The sequence below is a fragment of the Chroicocephalus ridibundus genome, chromosome 1 (assembly GCF_963924245.1).
Source record: "Chroicocephalus ridibundus chromosome 1, bChrRid1.1, whole genome shotgun sequence".
NCBI lineage: Eukaryota > Metazoa > Chordata > Aves > Charadriiformes > Laridae > Chroicocephalus > Chroicocephalus ridibundus.
Genome location: NC_086284.1, coordinates 218,057,437 through 218,080,145, shown reverse-complemented (window position 1 = coordinate 218,080,145; position 22,709 = coordinate 218,057,437). Strand labels below are relative to the sequence as shown.

At 43.4% G+C, this 22,709-nt stretch overlaps 1 protein-coding gene across 1 annotated transcript in view; it reads right to left on the bottom strand.

Moving 5' to 3' along the window:
- Positions 1-20,399, bottom strand: part of EXOC4 (exocyst complex component 4) — a 429,176-nt gene extending 408,777 nt beyond the window's left edge. Inside the window, exon 1 of the mRNA XM_063323708.1 lies at positions 20,304-20,399. Coding sequence (XP_063179778.1) covers positions 20,304-20,389 — 86 coding nt within the window. The 5' untranslated portion in view covers positions 20,390-20,399. The remainder of the gene's footprint in view (positions 1-20,303) is intronic.
- Positions 20,400-22,709: the final 2,310 nt, after the last annotated feature.

The following is a 22,709-nucleotide window of genomic DNA, read 5'->3' as shown; positions in this document are numbered from 1 at the left end:
ACTGGGACCAGTGCTGTTCAACATCTTTGTGGGCAACACGGACAGTAGGATTCAGTGCACCCTCTGCAAGTTTGCCAACAACACCAAGCTGAGGAGCAGTCAACATGCTGGAGGGAAGGGATGCCATCCAGAGGGAGCTGGACACGCTGGAGAGGTGGGTCCGCGCCAACCTTATGAAGTTCAGCCAGGCCAAGTGTAAGGTCCTGCCCCTGGGTCAGGGCAGTGCCAAGCACAAATCCAGGCTGGGCGGAGAATGGCTGGAGAGCAGCCCTGAGGAGAAGGACTTGGGGGTGTTTGTGGATGAGAAGCTCAACACGAGCCAGCAACGTGCACTGGCAGCCCAGAAACCCCCCGCAGCCTGGGCTGCATCCCCAGCAGCGTGGGCAGCAGGGAGAGGCGGGGATTCTGCCCCTCTGCTCCGCTCGGGGAGACCCCCCTGCAGTGCTGCCTCCAGCGCTGGGGCCTCGGCACAGGAGAGACACGGAGCTGTTGGAGCGGGGCCAGAGGAGGCCCCGGAGATGCTGGGAGGGCTGGAGCCCCTCTGCTGTGGGGACAGGCTGAGAGCGCTGCGGGGAGACCTTCCAGCCCCTTCCAGTCCCTAAAGGGGCTCCATGAAAGCTGGGGAGGGACTCTGGAGCAGGGAGGGGAGCCATGGGACGAGGGGGAAGGGTTTTACACTGGAAGAGGGGAGATTGGGATGAGATATTAGGAAGAAATCCTTTGCTGTGAGGGGGGTGAGCCCCTGTCCCAGGCTGCCCAGAGAAGCTGTGGCTGCCCCATCCCTGGAGGGGTTCAAGGCCAGGTTGGACGGGGCTTGGAGCAACCTGGGCTGGTGGGAGGTGTCCCTGCCCAGGGCAGGGGCTTGGAATTAGATGATCTTTAAGGTCCCTTCCAACTCCAACCATTCTATGATTCTAAAAAGGACCTGGGAAGTAAGAACAGTAGCACGACGGTTTGAAAATAATCCTGGAATTAGGAAATTGAGTTACAGTCTCTCCCCTACTGCAGATCTCTGACCACACTTACAGCTTCCCCATGTTGTAAACTGCATCTTGACACTAGAGCTTGAGCTACACACAGCTCATAGCTACTACAGACTCCTGATGTGAGTGTCAGCATTGTCTGCATGTCAGTGGAATGGGCTGAGCAGGCAGATCCGTGTCCTTGTGGCCCAGTTTCTCTTTCTCAGCTCGGGAATGCACAGCACTGGTTGCTCAAAGCAGCGAGCTGCGATTACGTGCACTAAGTACTACTGGAATACTCCAACGCTGTTAGGGAGGTCATGTAAAACACTTCAGACAAAGTAATGGATGAAGATGTGCTAGAAAACAAAGCTAAGCATACAGATAATGCAACAATATTAAACATACAGTCCTTGTGAGACGCAGTGAAGTTTGGGTTCACGCTATAATAGGTGAATAGAAAGCATGTGCAAGAATGTGTTTGGTAGTAAACCATCCTCCATTAAGAGCTCTTGCAGACGAATCCGCTTTCTTTGTGAAAAACTGCTTATTTTTGCTAGAAGAATGTTCTTCAGCTGGTTACACCAGACACAAATGTATATCCTTTTGGGGAATTGACATATTGTTAGAGTTTGAAGCTGAACAGTATTGCTTGTCTCAGTAGTTAATGAAAACATCGATTCTCTCTAACCTGCATTATAGATTGCAGGAGAATCGTGGATTGCTACAGACAATGCAGAGGCAGAACCAAATTGGCCTGTACCACAGACCAGAAAAGTTTTTAGTTTTAATTAACAAAATTCAATTGCAAAATTCTCAATTTGCCAAAGCTGTTCAAGCTTTGGCTTTGCTGTGGTTATGGCCAAACTGGCCAACGGCCGGCAACAGATACTCCCTGCCCCAGCTTCTCATGCACAGAGAGGAGGAGAAGAGAAAGAGATTTACAAGTTTAGAAGAAACTAAACTACTTTAATGAAATATTAATAATAAAATGGAAAATAATGAAATAGATACAGCATATACAAGACCGTATTAAGCTCCCAGGATGACGTCACCGGCAGGCACTGGGGAAGTCCCAGGCTGGACTCAGCAATGGTTGGGAACTGGGTTCCAGAGTTGGAGTCAGGAACACACGGATCGGGATCAAAGGCAGATGAATAGACAGGGTCCTCCTCAGACCTCAGCCATTGAAGGAAGAGAGTTAACCCTTTGATCCCTCAGCTTTTAGACTGAGCACAGGGCAGATGGGATGGAATACCCCTGTTGGTCAATTTTGGGTCACCTATCCTGTCTGCTCCTCTCCGCAGGTGGGACACCTCCACGCTTTTCTGCTTCCGACCCTCCAATGGGGCAAATAACCAAATGAGCTGACCTTGGTTGTTATAGCAATAACTATAAGCAGAAGCCTCACTGCGTACCATTCCTTGGCTCTAACTGTCTTATCACTCTGAATGAACTGTTTTAGACACAACATGCTGTTAATTTCAAAGAGTTAGAAGAGGCCTAGATAAGAAATAAAATTACTGAACAGAAAGCTGGTTCTGTTTTACCTCAAATCAGGACAGGCCTGAATCCATCTGCAATGCCAGCAGTTGGTTTCTCCAAGGCTAAGACTACACCACTGTAACCTCAGAGGATGTCACAAGCATTTTCGAACGCTCCAGCAAATTCCTCCCCAACTTAAGCTTCCTAACAACTTTGTCACATCCATATTTTTAAAGCAGATTCAAATCGTGGTGCCCAGTTGTTTTCGTCCTTGTAACTGAGTTTAACCTTGCCCTCTATAGGAAAAATATTTTTTGCTAAAACCACTTGACATTTGTGCAGCCAAAACATAGATGTTTATGAAGCCTGAGAGAGGTCACAGCAGGACCCGTATCTTAGAAACCACAAAACCTGTCAAAAGAAGGACAAAGATAGCATAGCTGGAAATCAGAAGACTTTGTGAAATACCACAAGCTTATTCCTATTGAAACAATACAATGACAACGTCTAACTAAAAGTATCACTTCTAGTTGTCGTATGTTATATATCTAAGCAGACAAATAACAAAATATTTGCTGCCACCTTCAGCAGAATCAAGATGGTTTAAGGGGTGGAAAACCATTCCATCCGAGTGAGCACTACACACCTTCTCACACAGTCTAAACTCCAAAGACCTCATCTTTTAAACCCACAACACAGCCAGTAGTGGAATCATAGAATCACAAAATCATTTCGGTTGGAAAAGACCCTTGGGATCATCGAGTCCCACCATCAACCCCACTCTACAGAGTTCTCCCCTACACCATATCCCTTAACACCACATCTAAACGAGTCTTCAACACATCCAGGGATGGTGACTCCACCACCTCCCTGGGCAGCCTATTCCAGTGTCTGACCACTCTTTCTGTGAGGATTTTTTTCCTCATGTCCAGCCTAAACCTCCCCTGTTGCAGCTTGAACCCATTCCCTCTTGTCCTATCACTAATTACCTGTGAGAAGAGACCAGCACCAACCTCTCTACAGTGTCCTTTCAAGTAGTTGCAGAGAGTGATGAGGTCTCCCCTCAGCCTCCTCTTCCTCAAACTAAACAGTCCCAGCTCCTTCAATCGCTCCTCATAAGATTTATTCTCCAGGCCCTTCACCAGCTTCGTTGCCCCCCTCTGCACTCGCTCCAGCACCTCGAGATCTCTCTCGTGTTGAGGTGCCCAAAACTGGACACAATACTCAAGGTGTGGCCTCACCAGTGCTGAGTACAGGGGGACAGTCACCTCCCTCCTTCTGCTGGTCACACTATTTCTAATACAAGCCAGGATGGCATTGGCCCTCTTGGCCACCTGGGCACACTGCTGGCTCATGTTCAGCCCCTTGTCAGTTAGAACCCCCAGGTCCTTTTCTGCCAGGCAGCTCTCCAGCCACACTGCCCCAAGCCTGTAGCGATGCATGGGGTTGTTGTGGCCCAAGTGCAGGACCCGGCACTTGGCCTTGTTGAAGCTCATTCCGTTAGCATTGGCCCATTGGTCCAATCTATCCAAGTCCCTCTGTAGAGCCTCCCTATCCTCATGCAGATCAACACTCCTGCTTAGCTTCGTGTCATCTGCAAACTTGCTGATGATACACTCTATGTCCTTATCAAGGTCATCAATAAAGATGTTAAACAGAAATGGTCCCAACACCGAGCCCTGAGGGACACCACTTGTGACCGGCCGCCAGCTGGATTTAACTCCATTGACCACCACTCTTTGGGACCGCCCATCCAGCCAGTGCTTGATCCAGCAGATCGTGTGCTCATCCAGGCCTTGAGCAGACAGTTTTTCCATGAGAATTCTATGGGGGACAGTGTCAAATGCTTTTCGAAAGTCTAGGTAGACAATACCCACAGCCATTCCCTCGTCCAATAATCGGGTTATCTTGTCATAGAAGGAGATCAGGTTCGTTAGGCAGGACCTGCCTTTCATAAACCCATGCTGACTAGGCCTGATCCCCTGGTTGTCCATTATATGACTTGTAATGGCACTCAAGATGATCTGCTCCATGACCTTCCCTGGTACCGAGGTCAGACTGACAGGTCTATAGTTTCCTGGATCCTCCTTTCTGCCCTCTTTGTGGATGGGCGCTACATTTGCTACCCTGCAGTCCATTGGGACCTCCTCAGTTAGCCGTGACTTCAGGTAAATGATGGCAAGTGGCTTGGCGAGCACATCTGCCAACTCTTTCTGCACTCTTGGATGTAACCCATCCGGTCCCATAGACTCGTGTGCATCAGTAGTAGTATGTAATAGTAGTAGCATGAAAATATTGCCAATCCATATTAGAAAGAAGTGTAACAGGAATACAGAGGTCTCAAAGCTCCAGTCCATCCAACCTGACTTCAGGAACTTCAGCAGCACATGCTGAGAACACAGTTGCCAATTAAGCCTTTTTCTGCACTTACACTTATCTGAAAAATGATCTTAATACACAGCAATAGCCCAGAACGTGACAAGATGAGAGCAAGACAAAGGAATCACTCTGCTGCTGTATAAAATCTTACTATGCCCATACTTGGAACAATAGGTACTGTTGTGGTCTCTTCTCTCTTTTGTTGCCCTTGGAGGGGCAACTAAAACAACAGAGAGGATGAAGCCGCTGTTCTCTGCAGAGATGCTAAGGTCAAGACTCTTCGGTTTGGAAAAGAAAAGGCTGAAAGGAGATGACTGATGTCTGCAGGAGTCAGAAAGGAGATGAATAGCGTAAACACAAAACAGTTTTTCACTGTATCATGCACTACTAGAACTAGTAGCACTGGTTGAAACTAACAGGAGATCAGTTTAAAAAAGGATAAAGCACACTTACACTTTAGGTAGTGAACTCCTGAACTGTGCTGAAGGATTTGAGCCTCACCACATCAGCATGTTCAACAAAAAAAAAAAAAAAAAAGGACTTAAATGTACTCGTAGACAACAGGTCAAAACAAATACTGACAGAAACTAGCTGGAATGCATTCTCCAACACCTCTACCTCAACAACTGTGGACATTAGGGAAATACAGAGGCACTGGACACCAACAAGTGGCCAGGCCTGCATCATCTCTCTAATATTTGGCATTACCACTGTTGGAGACGATCTACCAGGCTGGAAGAACCATTGATCTGCCTCAATAGAGCATTTCTTTGGTCTTATCCTCTGGAAGACTCCAGTAATTTAGACCACATAAAGCTGAGTAATGTTTTGGAGGTGCTGGAGGTGATGTTACTCAACTCCTGCACATGCAAACACTAACACATGCAAAGTAAGTGCCAACACGGGGCCTTCCCTTCACCCTGCCAGGACATTTCACCATCCCAACCTGCAAGGAGGCAAGACAATCATGACCCTTTCTCACACAGTTCCAGGTAAAGCCACTGTGCTGTCAGACAGCAGCAGGGGGGAGAAGGGAAGAGTTACGGACTCTGGTGAAACGCTGCTTTATACATCCCAGGGATGTGCTCATCAGGGACAAGACGGTATTAATGCACTGTTAAATATTTTTCCATCCTGTGATCCTGACCTGAAAGACTTGAACTCAATGGAAGTTTCAGGCTCAGTCAACTGCCACATGTCAAGATTTCCAGCTGGCTTTGTTGGATGTACCAGCTGGGAAATCTTCCCAGAATTAATACCTGTATTGGGAACCTCTCGTTTTCTTTAATTACCTGTTTTGGGAAAATATTGTAGAAACAAGCATCACTAAAAATATCATATTTATCATTTTGACCAGAAAAATTTACCTATATTTACAGCCTTTTAGTCTGCTCTAGTTTAAAACATTAAAGGGACCACTTACTACGCCAAAAGGGATAAATAATTCTACACAACAACAAAGAATAAGCCAAACAGGTTTTTTTCCTCTCCACACACATGAGTTTGCCTTAAATACCTGTAGGTTATTTCTTTATGGATAGGATAAAAGTTTGAATCACAGCCCAAGATCCAAATGGAGTAAACCAACATCAGAGACTGCTTTTCACTTATTTTACTGAAAGACCAGAAAGATTCAGAAGCATGAAGTTTTGCTTTTAGGACTTGGTTATTTCCAGTCTGGATATGGGAGTCTGGATTAATGGCTGGAGAACAGAAAAGAAGTGCATGCGTGATCCATCCCACAACCATGAACTGAAGAACCATCAAAGAGCAGTTAGAGAAAAGCAAACCTACGCTTTAATGGAGGTGGATAGCATTATATAAATAAGAGGAAGTGAAGCTGTTTCAAGCCAATATGTCAGAAACAAGTGTGCTATAAAACTGAGAATGCCTCTTCTGGATGTTTTTTTTTTTAAATCATATTAAACCTTTTCCCAGGTAATAATTTACATTTTTGTCCACCATGGCTGTAACATATAAGTTTCCGCAACATATTCAAAAGCAGTATGAGCACTTAAACTGCATACAGCCACCAGTAAGACCCTTCTGCTCGTGTTCTTCTCAAGTCACTGCATCAATCAGATGAGCCCTCAGTTTACCTACTTAAAGCAAAACTAACTCACCCCCTTCTCCAGTAATTCATTACCATGTATTTTACTCCTTCAAAAACATAACATTAAACCCTGGAAGTCTAGCAGCATCTGTAACTACAAAAAGGAGCGATTTCACTTTGAATCTGAAACATTACCTTGTACACCTGACTCTCCTACCTAAGCCCCCTGGTACAGGAGCCATTTCTTTTTCTTGCTCTGCACAAAGCAAGGAATACTTAATATTCTTGAGATTATATACGTTCCTGCTAACACTGCAGAAAAGTAAGCCAAGGGCATCTTTGCTTGTTTCAGTTCTATTAAAATGTGTGGCAAGGAAGAAGAAAAGTCAACACACTGTTTGCCAAATAGAAAGGATCAAAATTGTTTGGGAAAGGAACTTTGCAGAAAGAACTTTGAAGGGGGAATTACAAAACAGGGCAGAATTATGAAACAATGATAAATATACATTAGCTTTTTAGAACTCCCTGAAAAGCAAAAGTATTCAAAACATATGATAAACAGAAGAAATGTCAATTTAGAAACTGAGTACGTGCAGGTTATGAACTCAGTGGGGATCTCCAGTAGGGTTCCCTGATCAGTTCACTTGTTTTTTCATTTTCATTTTTCTAAATGAGAATCCGCCGCCCCTGTAAGATACCTGTAATTTGTACTTGGCAGCTGGATGGCTGCATATGCCTGTCTCATTAGCAAGAGCTCAATAGGATTAGAATAATTCCAACTCGATGTTAGTTTGTTAAAAGAGACATTTTTATGCTACAGTAAAACAGAAATTCATTGAGCCAAATCTCATTGACTTTTGATTTTACATAGTTAAAAACACAGATTATACAAATGGAAAATGCTTCATTCACTGGAGTCACCTCCACATACAGAAGACAGGATAGAGATGATCAGACACAATCCTGAAATGTTTTTATCATGGGATGTAAAACATATTTCATACAATAAAGACCCCTGAACCTAGCTGACTCCCCTAAGGTCAGCAAATTAGATTATTAAAGTCATCCATTGGGCCTATTCATTTTGGTAGAATTTGATCTGTAGATCACAAGCATTCTTCATCTCCGATTTCAAGCATCCAACTAGTATGTGTAGGTGGAAAGACTTTTCCGGGAGTCCTGAAGCACTGTCATTCTGCCAGATGCCTAAAGCCTTAAACTGCTTGCTACGACAGTTCACAAAGACGGGAATATCTTGTTTCCAAAGATAAATACTTAAGAAAATGTATTCATATTGATCAAATATAATTGCCATCTCTTCCATTTCTGCAAGAGGATGTACCTTTCTAGAAAACCAAATGAACTCCACAGCTCCAGCGGAGTCCTCCTTCCTCAGCACCGCAGATGAAGGAACAAAGTGTCTCAGACATGTCGGAACAACCGAGACCTAAAAGTATGTTTGAATCTACCCTCACCTCTTGCTTTACAGCAGTTCAACAGACTGTAGCCATCAAAAGCTAAAGAGTAATTCAAAACACTGGGAGGCAAGGTTTCTGATTTATGGATGCTCACCTATCGATGCTCAACATGGTATTTAGAAGCAGTTGCAAAACCCACTTGAGTCTTTAAAACTTTTTTCTCTCCACGGACCTCAGAGTCTCAGCATTTTCCTCTGAGCTGCAAAATGAAATGCTTCTCTCACTAAAACACTAAGGAGCTTTGAGAAAGTCACACAATGGCTCATTTTTATAACACAGAAAATGCTACAGACTATAGCTACTATATGCCATAGTAAATATATACAGTGCTTTGAAAACACATTAAGTAGGGATAAAAGAAACTTTCCTCTAAAAACCAATGCAATTAATCTGGTCCCAGCAACAACCAACACCAGCAGACTCCATACGCTCTATAACAAGATATTCTCACACCACAGACTTAGTGTTGGCTATTACTTTGCGTTTTGACGCATCAATGTTTTTCATAGACCTATCCAAGATCCGCAGGTGCCTGCACTGCAGAACTACCACACAATCTCATCTCCTCTGTAAATTTACTCCTACAGTGTAATGCGTTAATTTGGGGAGGAAGGGAAGGGAAAAAAAAGGAAAAAAGATAAAAAAAGGCAGACCCTCCAGCATCCAAACAACACAAAAAAAAAAAACAGGCAGATGATGTAAAAGGACAGAAAACAAGCCATAATTTCTTCACAAGCTAATAAATTTCTTTCATTGTTGTGAAGTGAAAGAACGCAATGTTTACTAAGCTATTCAGCAGCAGAAGAAAACAAACACCATTGTACTACCCATCATGTGGCACAACAGATAACTACAGGGGTACAGAAATGCTGTACAGAGATGATCAGCTGCAAAACTACGAAACAATTCACCTCCCTTCCTAACATGCTATTTTTGAGCTTCAAATGCACTCCAGCCCCAAAACAAGATTTAACATCCCAGCTCCCAGCGCCACAGAAAGCGCACCACACGCAGATTAATCTTTATTCCACGTAACACTCATGTTCCCACAAACGTGCACAGCGTATCTGCACCAACAAACTACTACAAAATAAGCTTTGATGTGAAAGAAATGCTCAGCCCCCATATCAACAAGCTTAGTGCAAACTGAGAATAGCCACGAGGGCAGTTACTAAGAAATGCTTTTTTCAGGCATCCTGCAACAGTGGGTAGGAAAAGCCTTTGCAAAGCCTTTGCAGCCACAGTTGCCAAAGAGCTCAGGCCAGCAGTACGTGCTGCTGGACCACAAACCTTCAAGGGGACTATGGATTTTGTTCACGCACAGAGACACGGACAGCAAAGGTGGAAATATTTGGGTGCCTAAAGAAATCCATTCACCTTCTTCTCAAATGGACGCGTGAACGAACAAGTCTCCTCCATCTGCATTTCCAAGTTTATTTCCCTGCTTGACAGCAAAGGCTTAGTTTTAGCATATGCCATCCTACTACGGCACCTCAGTCTGAAGCAGAGAAGCAACTCCACTTTATTTTCCCCCTCTCTTGTATTCTACAAGGGCCAATAACAAAAATACATCAGAGACAAATCCATGAATTTCTCAGCTCCAAATGCCCACAGTTCAACCCCTTTTTGTTTTGCTACGTGCTGAATGCCCTTAGAGCACACGTGAGCTCTCGGTCTTCCCAACCTGAATTCAGCGTGCAATCCACATCATTCCTGCTTCCTCTACTATCCTGCCACCGCATTTCCTTCCCTAGAGTGTGTTTTTCTACCAAATCCTGTATTTAGTTGCCTCCCTGCCTCCCTACCCCCATACTTTGCTCTGCAGCAAAAAGAAATTAACATTAAACTTTAAGACCACCATTTACAGGCACCAACCTCAACAGCTCCAGCAAGAATCATATTTCAGACTCAACAAGAGTCTGTTTACACTGGCAAGTCTTGTATTCCCCCACACAGTCTGTATTATCAAGGGCTTTAGTCTGTTTTCCAGGGCAGATGAGTAATTTCTTGTGCCAGCCCACTGATAGCTTCGTACCTGCCCAATAAAACGCCAAGAAAATTAGATTAAGTGTCAATTTTAAGAGAAAGCTGTTAACGTTAATGAATAATAAATGTTTCATTTCTGCAATTTCACTTTTTCTGATGCCTCCAGCTAAGTTGGGTAGAAAACTGCCTGCCTATTTTACCCACCCTAAGGCCAGCCCTGTTAAGTATGATTACTGCTAGGCTATGGATAGTAAACGGAGTCTTAATTATCAATTTCTTGACTAGAGAATTCGCCTCACAGGAAGAACGCTGTAGTAACAGTATGTGGCCATTATGTTTCTCTGGATTTTTTTTTTATTAAACAAAAGCGAAAGAACAGATACTGTGTCCAAAACACAAATATATGTTTTAGAAAATTCATGCTAAGTTAGCACCTGGAACACACCAGACAATTCTTGCGAGGAGGTATGGGCTCATTTTGCAGGAGAGGACCATTCGCTCCCTGCTGCTTCTGCCCATTGCTGTAGGTGTTCAGCATCAGCATGTCCCTCTTCCTCTGCTCCAAAATTATCAGAGCAGACATATGCAAATATTTGTAGTTAATGGCAGGAAAGAGTATTACATGATGCACAGGTGCAGCTTGGAAATCCAGGAAGAATCTTCTGTTACTTCTGGATCAGGTTTCTTTAAACATGCCATTCACTTGCCTTCACTCAGCATCACTTATTCAAACAAAAACACTCATTAAAGACAGTGGGAAACACCAACACACACACACAAAAAAAGGCAAGCCGATCAAACTTAAATATTTCTCATCTGATCAGGAAAATGACCATTTTCGGGAGGTGCAACTGAATGCAACACTGAATCACAGGGGGATCAAACAAAGCTCCAACTTTAGCAGCAATTCACAGTGAACTTTCTACCACCTGTTTCCAGGTTGCTCTGCACCGTATCGTATGCCTTGTTAAGCCTCCCGGTTCCTCGCTTTAGAACACCTTTGAAGCTACGATAATACAGACAGCTTGTGGTATCGACTCCACACAACACGCCTTGGCTTAAAGCTCCTCTTGGTGAAAGCTAAGGCTACATTTAGAAGCATGGCCAACTTACGGGACTCACTTCTGTTATAACCTTTTTCTCCAGGAAAAACAATGCCAGAAATCTGTTCAACAGAAGCAGCTTCTTAAGTACACACTGCAACCTTGGGCAAAATCCAAAGTTTAAGGGATACATCATGATCCATCCCTTCCAAAGAAATTGGGTGAGGTTTTCAATGTTTTACAGTTTGGATAACAGTTAAACAATAATTCTTACTGTCCGTCTTTGCAGCCTGTAGATAAAAAGTGCTGGGTAGGTATTACATATCAATATTATAAAAACGCTCCTGAATACGTTTCACAACAAATCCCATATACTTTCTTCACTCTGGACAATAAAATTAATAGTACTGATTAAGTTAGTAAGATTACCAAAATTACCCTTCATGAAGGAAAATTATAGAAGGAGGGGTTATTTCTTTGTGTTCCATTTCACACCATACCAAGGACCTAAAGCCCAAACCAGAATACACAAGCCTCTGTAAGGTACAGAAGAAAGCAACGCATGGCCTTAGCCAACACAGACAATTTTTGACCAACAAAGGATTTGTGGAGTTCAATGAACAAAGCAGTTGCTAGAAGCAACAAATAATCATTTAAGCAGAGCACTGTGGATGTCTAGAAAGACCAGTCTCCTCTCTGCAGGAAATAGCTGCAATGTGCCAAGCAGACTCCAGTATTAGAAAGGAAAAAAAAAAGCAGAGTAAAAAGAAACCCATTAGAATCTAGTTACTTTTCATAAGGCACTTCTTGCTGATGACTGTGGCCACACACCAATTACAGTAGTTGCTTTCCCATTTTGGTTTAAACCGTTGTGATCATTACCAGACATTTATAGTGCACTAACGCCCGCAGGTCAGTGCGAGAGCCCGCTCAGACACAGACCCACAGCACAAGCTCTGTGTGGCAGGAAATCTAAGAGACGAGAAACAACGGCAGGTGAATAAAAGAGAAGAGGGCAGGATGCAAGGGAAAGGGAACGAAATAACCCAGATGAGAGCGAGCATCTTTCCACATCTCAGCTGTCCAGAAGTAACCAGTTACTCACTCCCGTTAGTTGCAAGTTATCACAGGAATTGCAGCAGTGAGTTTGAATGCAAGTTGTTGGGAGGACCAAGCGTTGACTGCACAGATGTACTGATTTGTTAGTACCTTTTCCTCCCTGGAAGTGTATAAGGCCTGGCTGGATAGGGCTTTGAGCAACCAGGTCTAGTGGGAGGTGTCCCTGCCCATGGCAGGGGGGTTGCAATTAGATAATCTTTAAGATCCTTTCCAACCAAAACCATTCCATGATTCTTCCTCCTGACTGCCACGGTTTGCATGCCAGCCTGCAAGATCTTACAAGAGGCTGGATTTCAAAAGGGCACGATGAAAAAGTTTTTTAAAGGCCCCTGGGACAAGAACAACTGTACTGCAGCACACTGTCTATACCGCTTTATAAACTTCCAGAGGTTCATTAAACTAAATGGACTTATTTGAATTTTATAATTGAAAAATCTTGTCTTAAAGACAAGTCCCAAATGGGGTGATCTACAGCTTCCAGCACTATTTAACCTCAAAGCATATAATCTGATAATACATGTTTTGAAACCTCTGCAGAGTCTCATTGAAACCATTGTAGAAGTTGGTTCCTTAGGAAACAAAGCCAGCCAGAAGAAGAAGACAAAAAATAATCCAAAAGGTATTTAACATTTTAACTCAGCAGCAACATGTTGAATGTTTTCTCATTATTTTCACAGGTTAGCTCTTCATTCCTATGAAAATCTGGATTTGAGGAAAACAATCAAAATGTGCAGTGGACTAACTACTCCCTTCATGGAAACAATGAGGTGCTGGAGAGCAGGTAGTCAAAAATTGCACCATACAAATCAATAGGAATGGGAAATGGGGTATCACTGTAAACTGACTATAAAACTATAAAGGATCTTCCCCTTAAAAAAAAAAAGTGAAATTCTGAGGCCAGCAGCACACTCCATCTTCACCAAGGGGAATACAAGGTACCCAGCCTCCAAACAACTAGATCTCCATTGCACAAACAAAGAAATAACTCACTCCGCTATAAGAAACAGCAGAACCAGTCTCTTCAAAATGCTGTTAAACATACAAAGTAAACAGAGCATTATAAAACATTTTCCTCCTCTACTTACATTCCATTAATCTTTCATGCCGCTTACACAGTTGGTTAGAACATTTTCAACAGAAGTTGACAATCTTTTTATCATTGAGGACTTGCAGATGTATGCACGGTAGCTGCAGAGAAAAGGCTGAGCGGCCTACGACCATCTAAATAAATATCATCAGAGAATTCTTTATATTTGCTAAATTAACCAACCCATAATCAAATTTCACCACACCAATACAAATACGGGTATAGCTAGTGATGAGCTGATTTCTGAAACAAAGACTGGACTGCAGTCATTTAAGATGACTTCAACAGAAGTCACACTCCTTCAGATGTCTCCAACAGCATTACATTAAGATGAAAAAACAATCCCACACAACAGGCAAAACCCTAACAACACCAGCTGCACACCATTTTCCATCTTGGAAAAGGAATGCAGACAGACCCATGAGATGCCAGTTACTCTGCCAGGTGCAAACAGAGTGACCCAGATACCCTTCCACTGTGTGAGAACCTGTCCAGGGCTATTCTCCATGTACAGGAGACCATAGGTAACAACTCTCTATGTTGTTACATAGAGAGATCCTGTAATTAACTTCAGATCCAAAAAGCCAACACAGCTATTACATGAATTACCACATTCCCAGGAGAAACCCAGAGTCCTAAAGATCAGTATTTTCAAATCTGCAAGAGGAGGACAATGCTACTCAGCCCTGCCACCTGGATGATTAAAAGACTGAGTATTGAAGGAGCCATTGGCCACCTTGTGCTATGAACCCATCCCTGAAATCACACCACATTATAAGAGCAGCCCTGCATGAATCAGCAAGAGGGTTTGGAATATTCATTACTAACCTGAAGGTTTCGATACTGCACTGCAATGAAGAGCTGTTGGACGCAATGTCTTCGAAAGAGTTGAAACCACAGAACTTGTAAGCAATTATTAACAAAATTAACTATTTTTGCTTCCTAGTTTTGTAAGGGTAGGCTAAACCCTAACTCTGCACAGTGCATTGTGTAAAGCTAAAATAAGAGCTGAAAAATAAAGTACCTTGAGCTTTCAACAAGGAATGGTCACTCATATTGTCCTTTCGCATATGCACCCTTACCTATTGTTGCTATCAAGATCTGTAAGTATCCATATCAAGCTACAACCCAACACCTGTCAAATATGCATACATTGTATACAAGTGCCTCAAGATCATTTCAGGAAAATTTATAGTTTAAAACCACACTCTGCCATATACAATTTATTCTCGGTGAATTTCTGAGCTACTTGTCTTGTAGAAGAACTGCTACCTTTATAACACTGGAAAACACCATTAGCAATAAAAGTGGTTTTAAGAGACCATTACAGTATATACAGATCAGAATAACTCGGCTTTATTTCTTGTAGCAGCTATTTCCCAAATGTAACAGCAAGGGCAACAGCTATACATCTGTCTTTCTCACTCTACATCACAAACTGGGATATCAGTTCTATCACTTTAGACAGAAAGAGAAGACCAAATGCCAGGTCATTAGTAAGACTCCATTTAACAAAGTTCACTGCAAACGTAATGAAAATAAAGGCCAAAAAGCATTAAAAAGAATTCCACTTGTTGAAAATAAAATATGTTCAAGGGTTTTTTGACTGTAATTTCAACTTCTGCAGACATGAAAGTAGGAAATGCACTATATCTTGCCTCACTTTTAGTTCTCCTTGACATCTGTCGTATGTGTTTGTCTGTGTGAAAGTTTAGCACAAAGATTTCAATAAGGTCTTATGGAGTCACTGCTAAAGTTTGTTTTCTCCCAATTAAAGCAGCTATTAAAGGCCAGTTTTAAAAAATAGCAACCTTTAATTGGAAAGAAAAACACCTAACAATAAATAAAAGGCAGACAAATTCACCAATTAAAAATCTGACAAGATCTCTCAAAAAAATAGCATTTGCTAAATGCCAGGTTGCTTGTTTCCAAGAACAAAAGCTGCTTCAACCAGCTACCAACAAAACAAAAGGTTAAGAAAAATCAATATACATACACGTGTTTGTCCTCTGAAAGATAAAAAAAAAATATTCCCCAGGTTCTCCTCCAGCAGGTGAGCAGAATTTTCTCCATTCTCTGCACTGTTTTTTGAAAGGACATTGCCAAAGCCCCTGTGATCAGCATTAGACTTCTACAACAAAAGCTCCTGGTCTCCAGTGACAACATTTTGACCTTACAAAGTAGCTTTCATTTAAGGGACTTGAAGGACCTTTCTCATATGTGAAGGAATTAGCGTGTTTTTAAAGTGGATGCACTGAGGCATGAGTGCAAGCACTGAGCTTTTGACCATCCAGCAGAAGCAGGGGACAGAAGCTGTAAAGCCCTGATATCCAATATCCTACTCTAAAAGTCAAAATCCCAGGAGCTATGTGTTCTTGTAGCAACCAATGGTCATTTTTTCTCAGCAATGTGAGGACAAGGGCAAATTGAAGATACTCTCATATCCCCTAAAGGCAAAGGGAGAAGAAGGGCTCCCCTGAGCCACAACAAAGGTATGGATGTTAATAGCAGACTTTTTGCAAACATTCATTAAGCTTCCCAAACACTCTTTACTTCTAAAAGCTTTATTGTTATGAACAAAACCTCTATTTCTCCTTTAGGAGAAACAAGAGGGAAACTGTGCCCAAGAACCCAGTGTAACCCAGCAGCAGCACTGCTGAGGGTATGACCACATTGCCTCAAAACTCGGCTCTACCAGTAGCTCCTGGCCCTTTTCAAATACTTGAGTCCTGTCCTGGGGCAGTGCTGTACATCCTTCACTCCTGACAGCATTCCTGCAGGCAGGATAGACAAGGCACCAGGTACTGCTCCATCCACCAAACATAGGTTTTAACATCTCAGGAGGGCTGGTGGCCTCATGGCTCCTGTAATGCTGGGCAGGAAATAAAACTGCAACACTATAAAACATCCTGCCTGCGGGCTGCAAGACAGGTTTGATGTTGGTAAAGCATCTGAACTGCTGTTCATAGATATGCAGAGGTTTTGGAACCAACGAGATACGACCAGGATCCCAAGAGGAGACCCAAGCTGGGTGGTTTGATATGTGGACATGGCCAATCTGCTCAAGTTGGGGCTATGGAGCAGTGTGGACATGGGACAGCTGCACCACATGGCTTGGGAGCCAGAAACCACCCCTCTGAGCCAGACAACCTTAGCAGGGTTGTCATCGCCCAACAGATCCTGGTTCAGCTCAAACACCAAGATTTTATTTTCAGTTTTGTACTTTTAACTACTAAGCAGCATGTCGCCTGCTCAGGAAACAACTTCTTCCAGATTAGTCCTCACTTGAGACCGCCTTTATTCACTATTCCTGGCAACAACAGGAAAACCAAGGTGAATTCCATCAGTACATGAATCCTCCTACAGGAAGCAACTCCCAAAGAACAAATGTGTTCCCCAACACAACAGGAAAAACCAACACTGCTCAGGGACAGAAAAAAGATCAAAAGTGGGATGGACTTTCCTGTTTGGTCTTCCTTCATCTCAAGAATCTTCTTCATTCAGAGCTGCTAAAAAGCAACACTGTAGAGAGTAGGGACAGCCCAAAATTTCCACCCACACCAAGACTGCGATCTCCTGATGCAACCTACACTGCTACACTGACATTTATGCAATTAACTTTCTTGAAGCAGCAGCAGCCTGATTTCAGACCAGAGCCCCAGCTTCCATAAAATACCATTTCTCACTTGATTTCAGTACTGCTATAATATGTTAAACTTTGTCAGGGATCTGGCCCCAAATACTCTCCCTGAAAGTGAGACACTTTTTCACCTGGGAAGTCCATAGAAGAGTCCAGAGGAAAGTAAGTTATTCAGTCTCTTGCAACAGACAGTCACTGTGCTTGAGTAAATATCAAAAATTATCCCTTCATTAATAAAGTCATTTCCATTTACAAAAGGCTTTTCAGCTTCATATTTCAAAGCATTTTATAGACAATCACACAGAATAGGTTTTGCAGACCTAAACAATGTTTCTTTTTGAAAAACATAACCATCTTTGCTATTACCAAGTAAAATATCATAATACTTGAAGAAGCTCTTCTGGTTTTGTTTATTTACAGCAGAAGAATGTAGTCAAAGTTTTGCTACTATTCATACACTGTCTCCTTTTATGGGCCTTTCACACAGCAACAAGACAAGTAAATAACATGCTAAATAAACAGGGGCATGCAAGTGTAAAAGCACAAGGATTGGCGGAAGACTATACATAAATGTTTTGGAAATAAAGCTATCAAGAAAAGAAAACTTTGCTACATTTCAAACCAATACCCTATTGTTAAGATTTGAAATACTTTGCTGTAGCTGAGTAAAGCTATAAGAAAGACACATTTAACACACCCAAGGATAAATTTGTTTGCAATGTTATTTTATGAGCATACAAAAAAGCAAAAAGTTTCACCTGTTGCTTAGCAAGTTCATCTTCACCTTACCTACTATTCAAAAACAACATACAGGAAAAAGTGATATAAAATCCTTTCCATGCCGTTTGCTTTTTGTACTTGGCTAACTCTAATAAATGTATTATTAACACAACACTTTTTTTCCTTCCTTTGCAATCAGTTTTACTTTCAGGTTTTCATGGTCTGGCTCAACACAACACTTCAAGCTGTGCAAAGACTCTCTACATCCAAACCAAGCCCTAATTAAATTCTGGAGGTTTAGTTATCAGGCTGTTCTATTGAATAATTTTAATTCCGTAAAGTCAATAACCTCAATATTGCATCTAAACACTGGACCTAAACTAGCCAAGGTATCTGCCAAAGATTATTAGACAAACATGATTTCTTATTTGGAGAACACAGTAGCACAAGCTCACTCTCATTTTGTATTATAAATGAAATAACAAGTCCAGATTTATTAAAATAGAGACACAAACGGAGGCCCTTAAAATAGTCTTGGAAATTATAGGAAACATTAGAAAAAAGGAAGATTACTACAGGAAATGCAGCAGCAATCAATGCACGTGTATTATTCATCCTTCCATTGTCTACAAACTACTGTATTTTCTGTAAATTAGGGTTATCTAGGTACAACTTGCCAGGTTTGCCTCTCCAACTGCTTCAAACTTGAGGCTGATAAAGAAACACTAAGCACAACACACTTTAAATCCACACTACTTATCCTTGTCCCAAATATAAGCAATAAGTGCCCAGTAAAAACTCCAGACACAGGCGAGAAGGTGCTTTTTTCAGGTTTTCACAACTACTCACGTATTTGTTATGCAAATGGTCCATGTGAACTCATGAACAATTGCACCCATAACTGTGCGTAGGCCTGGATATAAAATTTGCAGGAACACCACCCATTTTAATAGTCACATATTTGGGGATTAGCTTCCCATTCCTTTCCCTTTCAACGTATGTTATATACAAAATAAAAGTACCAAAGTACAATACTACCACTGTAATAAGTCATGTTTATACGATGTCATATCAATGTATACTTCTCTCCATCTGCATACATATACACTTGTAACACCAATGTAAAAAAGTCTGGTTTTTCTTATAAAACTAATGAACCGCATATACTTGAAACCGAGAAGTCAGGCACCACAGTCTGTGTTCAGCTTCACATTTCTTTCATTGTTCAATGTTGATTCATTGTTACCTATTACCGTAGAATTCTGAGACAGCAGTCACAGCCCCGGAAAAGCTAAGCAGTTCTGTGAACCAGCTGCTTTTCTCAGAGTCACCCTCTACCTCAAGTTTTGCAAGATCTGAAAGACCACTTTTCAGAGTAATGAAAAAGAATGGAATTTTGTCCTAAACATTATCATTCACAGAGGACTTAAAAATCAGATCATAACATGTCCTAGATACAGAACTATTGCTACAATAATTTCTCCAAAGTAACAGTAACTATAGTTTCCGGCAAAGACATTGAAATTGGAACAGAAGTTCGGAAGTTCATTACAACTCAAAATATCATAGCTGTATGACTGCTTGCTGCCCACACCCACTTCAGTGGGTGTGCATAAAGCCAATATTTAAAAACTTCACTGTGGGAAACCAGCTGCCAACCCACTGGTTATGAAGAGCACAGAAGAGATTCACAGAGTCAAAGAAGACAGAGAGGGAAATCAGTGAAATGAATTCAGGTCCTTGGTTGGTGCCAAGAATCCTCCTTGAGCAGAGGAGGGCAAAAGAACAAGGGCAGACAAAAATCAATAGTCTAAACACGACAAGATACAACTGCTTTTTTTTCCATCCCCCACAAGACTGTGAGACTTAGAAGTAGCACCTTCCCACTATGACACCCTAAAACAGGATGGAGATGGCACACAGGACTTCCTAGTCCTACAGCTTTTCCAACCAGCAATATTTTAGTCAGGGTACAGAGAACAGGGGTCAACTATGGGCTCTACAACAATAAGACAGTGCCTTGACCCTCCCTATATGGCATTAAGCCAGTGCTAACTGCAGGGTTCACTCCTCAGACCCCAGGATACAGCAAAGTACGGGGAACAGAAGGGTAGAGCAGGAGGACGGTAGGACACCCCTCAGAAGAAGACCTGCTCCGGCACTGAGGCCTCCCGACCGCTGTCAGGGCCCTGGAAGGACCCGAGGCTCTGGAGGTCCGGCCAGGGGAGGCCCTCACAGAACAGCAGGGCCCACACAGGCCCCTGGGTCACCCCCAGGGGCCCACACAGCGCCCTAGGGCCGGCCCCGCGGGCGGGACGGGAGGCTGCGGAGGGGGGCCGCGCCGCCCCTACCTGATCACAGAGATGAGCAGCCCCGAGGGGTCCTTGCTCTTGCTCATGGTGCTCCGGTAGCGCCCCGCCGCCTCGCCCGCCGCCATCTTGCACCCCCCCCCCCCCCCTCTCAAACACAGAGCAGCCACCCTTGCTGGCACGGCGCAGCCAATAAGAGGCAAGGAAGCAGGAGGCTGCGGGCCTGTTACCCAATAAAAGGCGAAGGAGGGCAGGGCGCGCGGCATAAAGCGGCTGTGCGGTGTGCGGCGGCAGCGCGGGGTCTTCTGGGAGTTGTAGTCTTGGTGGCCGTGGGTTCGGCCTGCAGCGGTCCCGCGCCGTCGAGGGTACAATTCCACCTTCTAAAGGCGCTTAAAACTCATTAACGGATAGATAAATTACGAGCCAGACAGCATATGTCTGCAAAGGTACATCTGCAACCATCATTGTTTGCTCTGGAAACTGCAGGAAATGGGGTGGGAGTGTGAGGGAGCAAAGCTGCCCACCCAGAGCCTGGCTGGCCACCTCACGACACCTGGTGTGCTCCTGGGCCTTCAACGGACAGAAGGGTGAGCGGTTTAATCGTTTGTAGCGTTTAAAATGAACAAATTGTGCTAGCTGCTTAGAGTAATGTGTCCTATGAACTAGCTAATGTTAAATATTAGGTGCATGCCACAGCCTGGAGTGGATTCTGATCACATGTACCAGGGGCTGATGAAGTGTCACTTAATGCCTTTAAGTTATGATGTTTTACAAAAATAGTTTTCCTAACGCAGCGAGGTGACCCAAGCTGAAACAGCCCAGGTGATCTGTGAAGTCAGCTCTGAACATAAATGTGAGCTAATCAGCATTTTGTACCTGAATTCTGTTTTTTACAGGGCTGGGGGTGACAGATTGGAATCAGTTCACAAACTGGGAAATGGCAGATCTCTGACACCCAGCGCTTACTGAAGGCCAACCTACTTGCCCACAGTCCTCGCTTTAGCCCACCTACTGCCACAGGATCATCCTCTTTAGAGGTTATTGTGTCATTGTATGTCATTGTGTTCAGGGTTAGAAAACAAAAGGTGGTTTTTCACCTGCTTGCTGGGCAACGTTGAACAAGTTATCTTACAACTGCAGCCTGGCTTTCCCCATTTGCAAATGAGGGATAAGTGTGGGCAGCAGGGCGAGGGGGGGATTCTGCCCCTCTGCTCCGCTCGGGGAGACCCCCCTGCAGTGCTGCCTCCAGCGCTGGGGCCTCAGCACAGGAGAGACACGGAGCTGTTGGAGCGGGGCCAGAGGAGGCCCCGGAGATGCTGGGAGGGCTGGAGCCCCTCTGCTGTGGGGACAGGCTGAGAGAGCTGGGGGGGTTCAGCCTGGAGAAGAGAAGGCGCCGGGGAGACCATACAGCAGCTTTCCATTTTCACTCTGAGGGTGTTGAGCCCCTGGCCCAGGTTGCCCAGAGAAGCTGTGGCTGCCCCATCCCTGGAGGGGTTCAAGGCCAGGTTGGACGGGGCTTGGAGCAACCTGGGCTGGTGGGAGGTGTCCCTGCCCAGGGCAGGGGGGTTGGAACTGAATGATCTTTAATGTCCCTTCCAACCTAAACCATTCTTTGATTCTACGCTACCTCTCTGGTCAAGCGCTTTGAGATCTTGTGTTAGTAGCACCACACAAGACCCAGGTTTGTTATTGTAGAGGCAGGAATTCCTTAGCACGTGCAGTAACAGTCAGGTGCTAAGAGCTGCTGGGTGTTTTCTAAATCAGGCACACTCTGTCATGTCAAAGACATTACTCCTGGCTGCTATTCTGAAGTTGTTCAGCCCGAAGCTTCACATTAACAGTTTTAATTGCATGAAAAGTGCTGAAATCTGTAGGTAAGCTAACAGTATCCATTTATACAAACTGTATTTGAAATCTAAGGGAATTTGAAGTGTGGTATTCCTAGGGCTTATTTACAATGGGAAGATTTCCTCAGTAGCTATTGTGGAAGAATATCTATTTATTATCAACAGCTGTATGTATTATCATTAGCAGAATGGCAGAATAAGAGCACGGGCACTCTAACTCTGATATAAAAGACACTTATTCCTGAATAACCAATGTGTTTTCAGAATAGAATAATTACTCCAAAGTAAAGTGATTTTTATCTCCAAATAGGGTGTGCACTTGAAGTTTGTTCCTGTATAGCTGTTCTGCTCCATTTCCCCTGTGCAGACAGGCTCCCAGCTCTACAATTTGCTATTCAGCTATGCCAGAAAAGCTCATCTTCGTTGATTTTCTGGGCAGGTTTACTAATGCCTTTGCTTGAGGATGGTGATTTGAATGGCAGGAGTTTTATGCACTGGCTGGAGGGAGTTTTTTCTCAAACTGCCGACTTGCCAATATTGGTTTTTCGTTAATTGGCAATTCATATTGACTGCTCTGTACCGGCACGTCCTGGAGATTGCA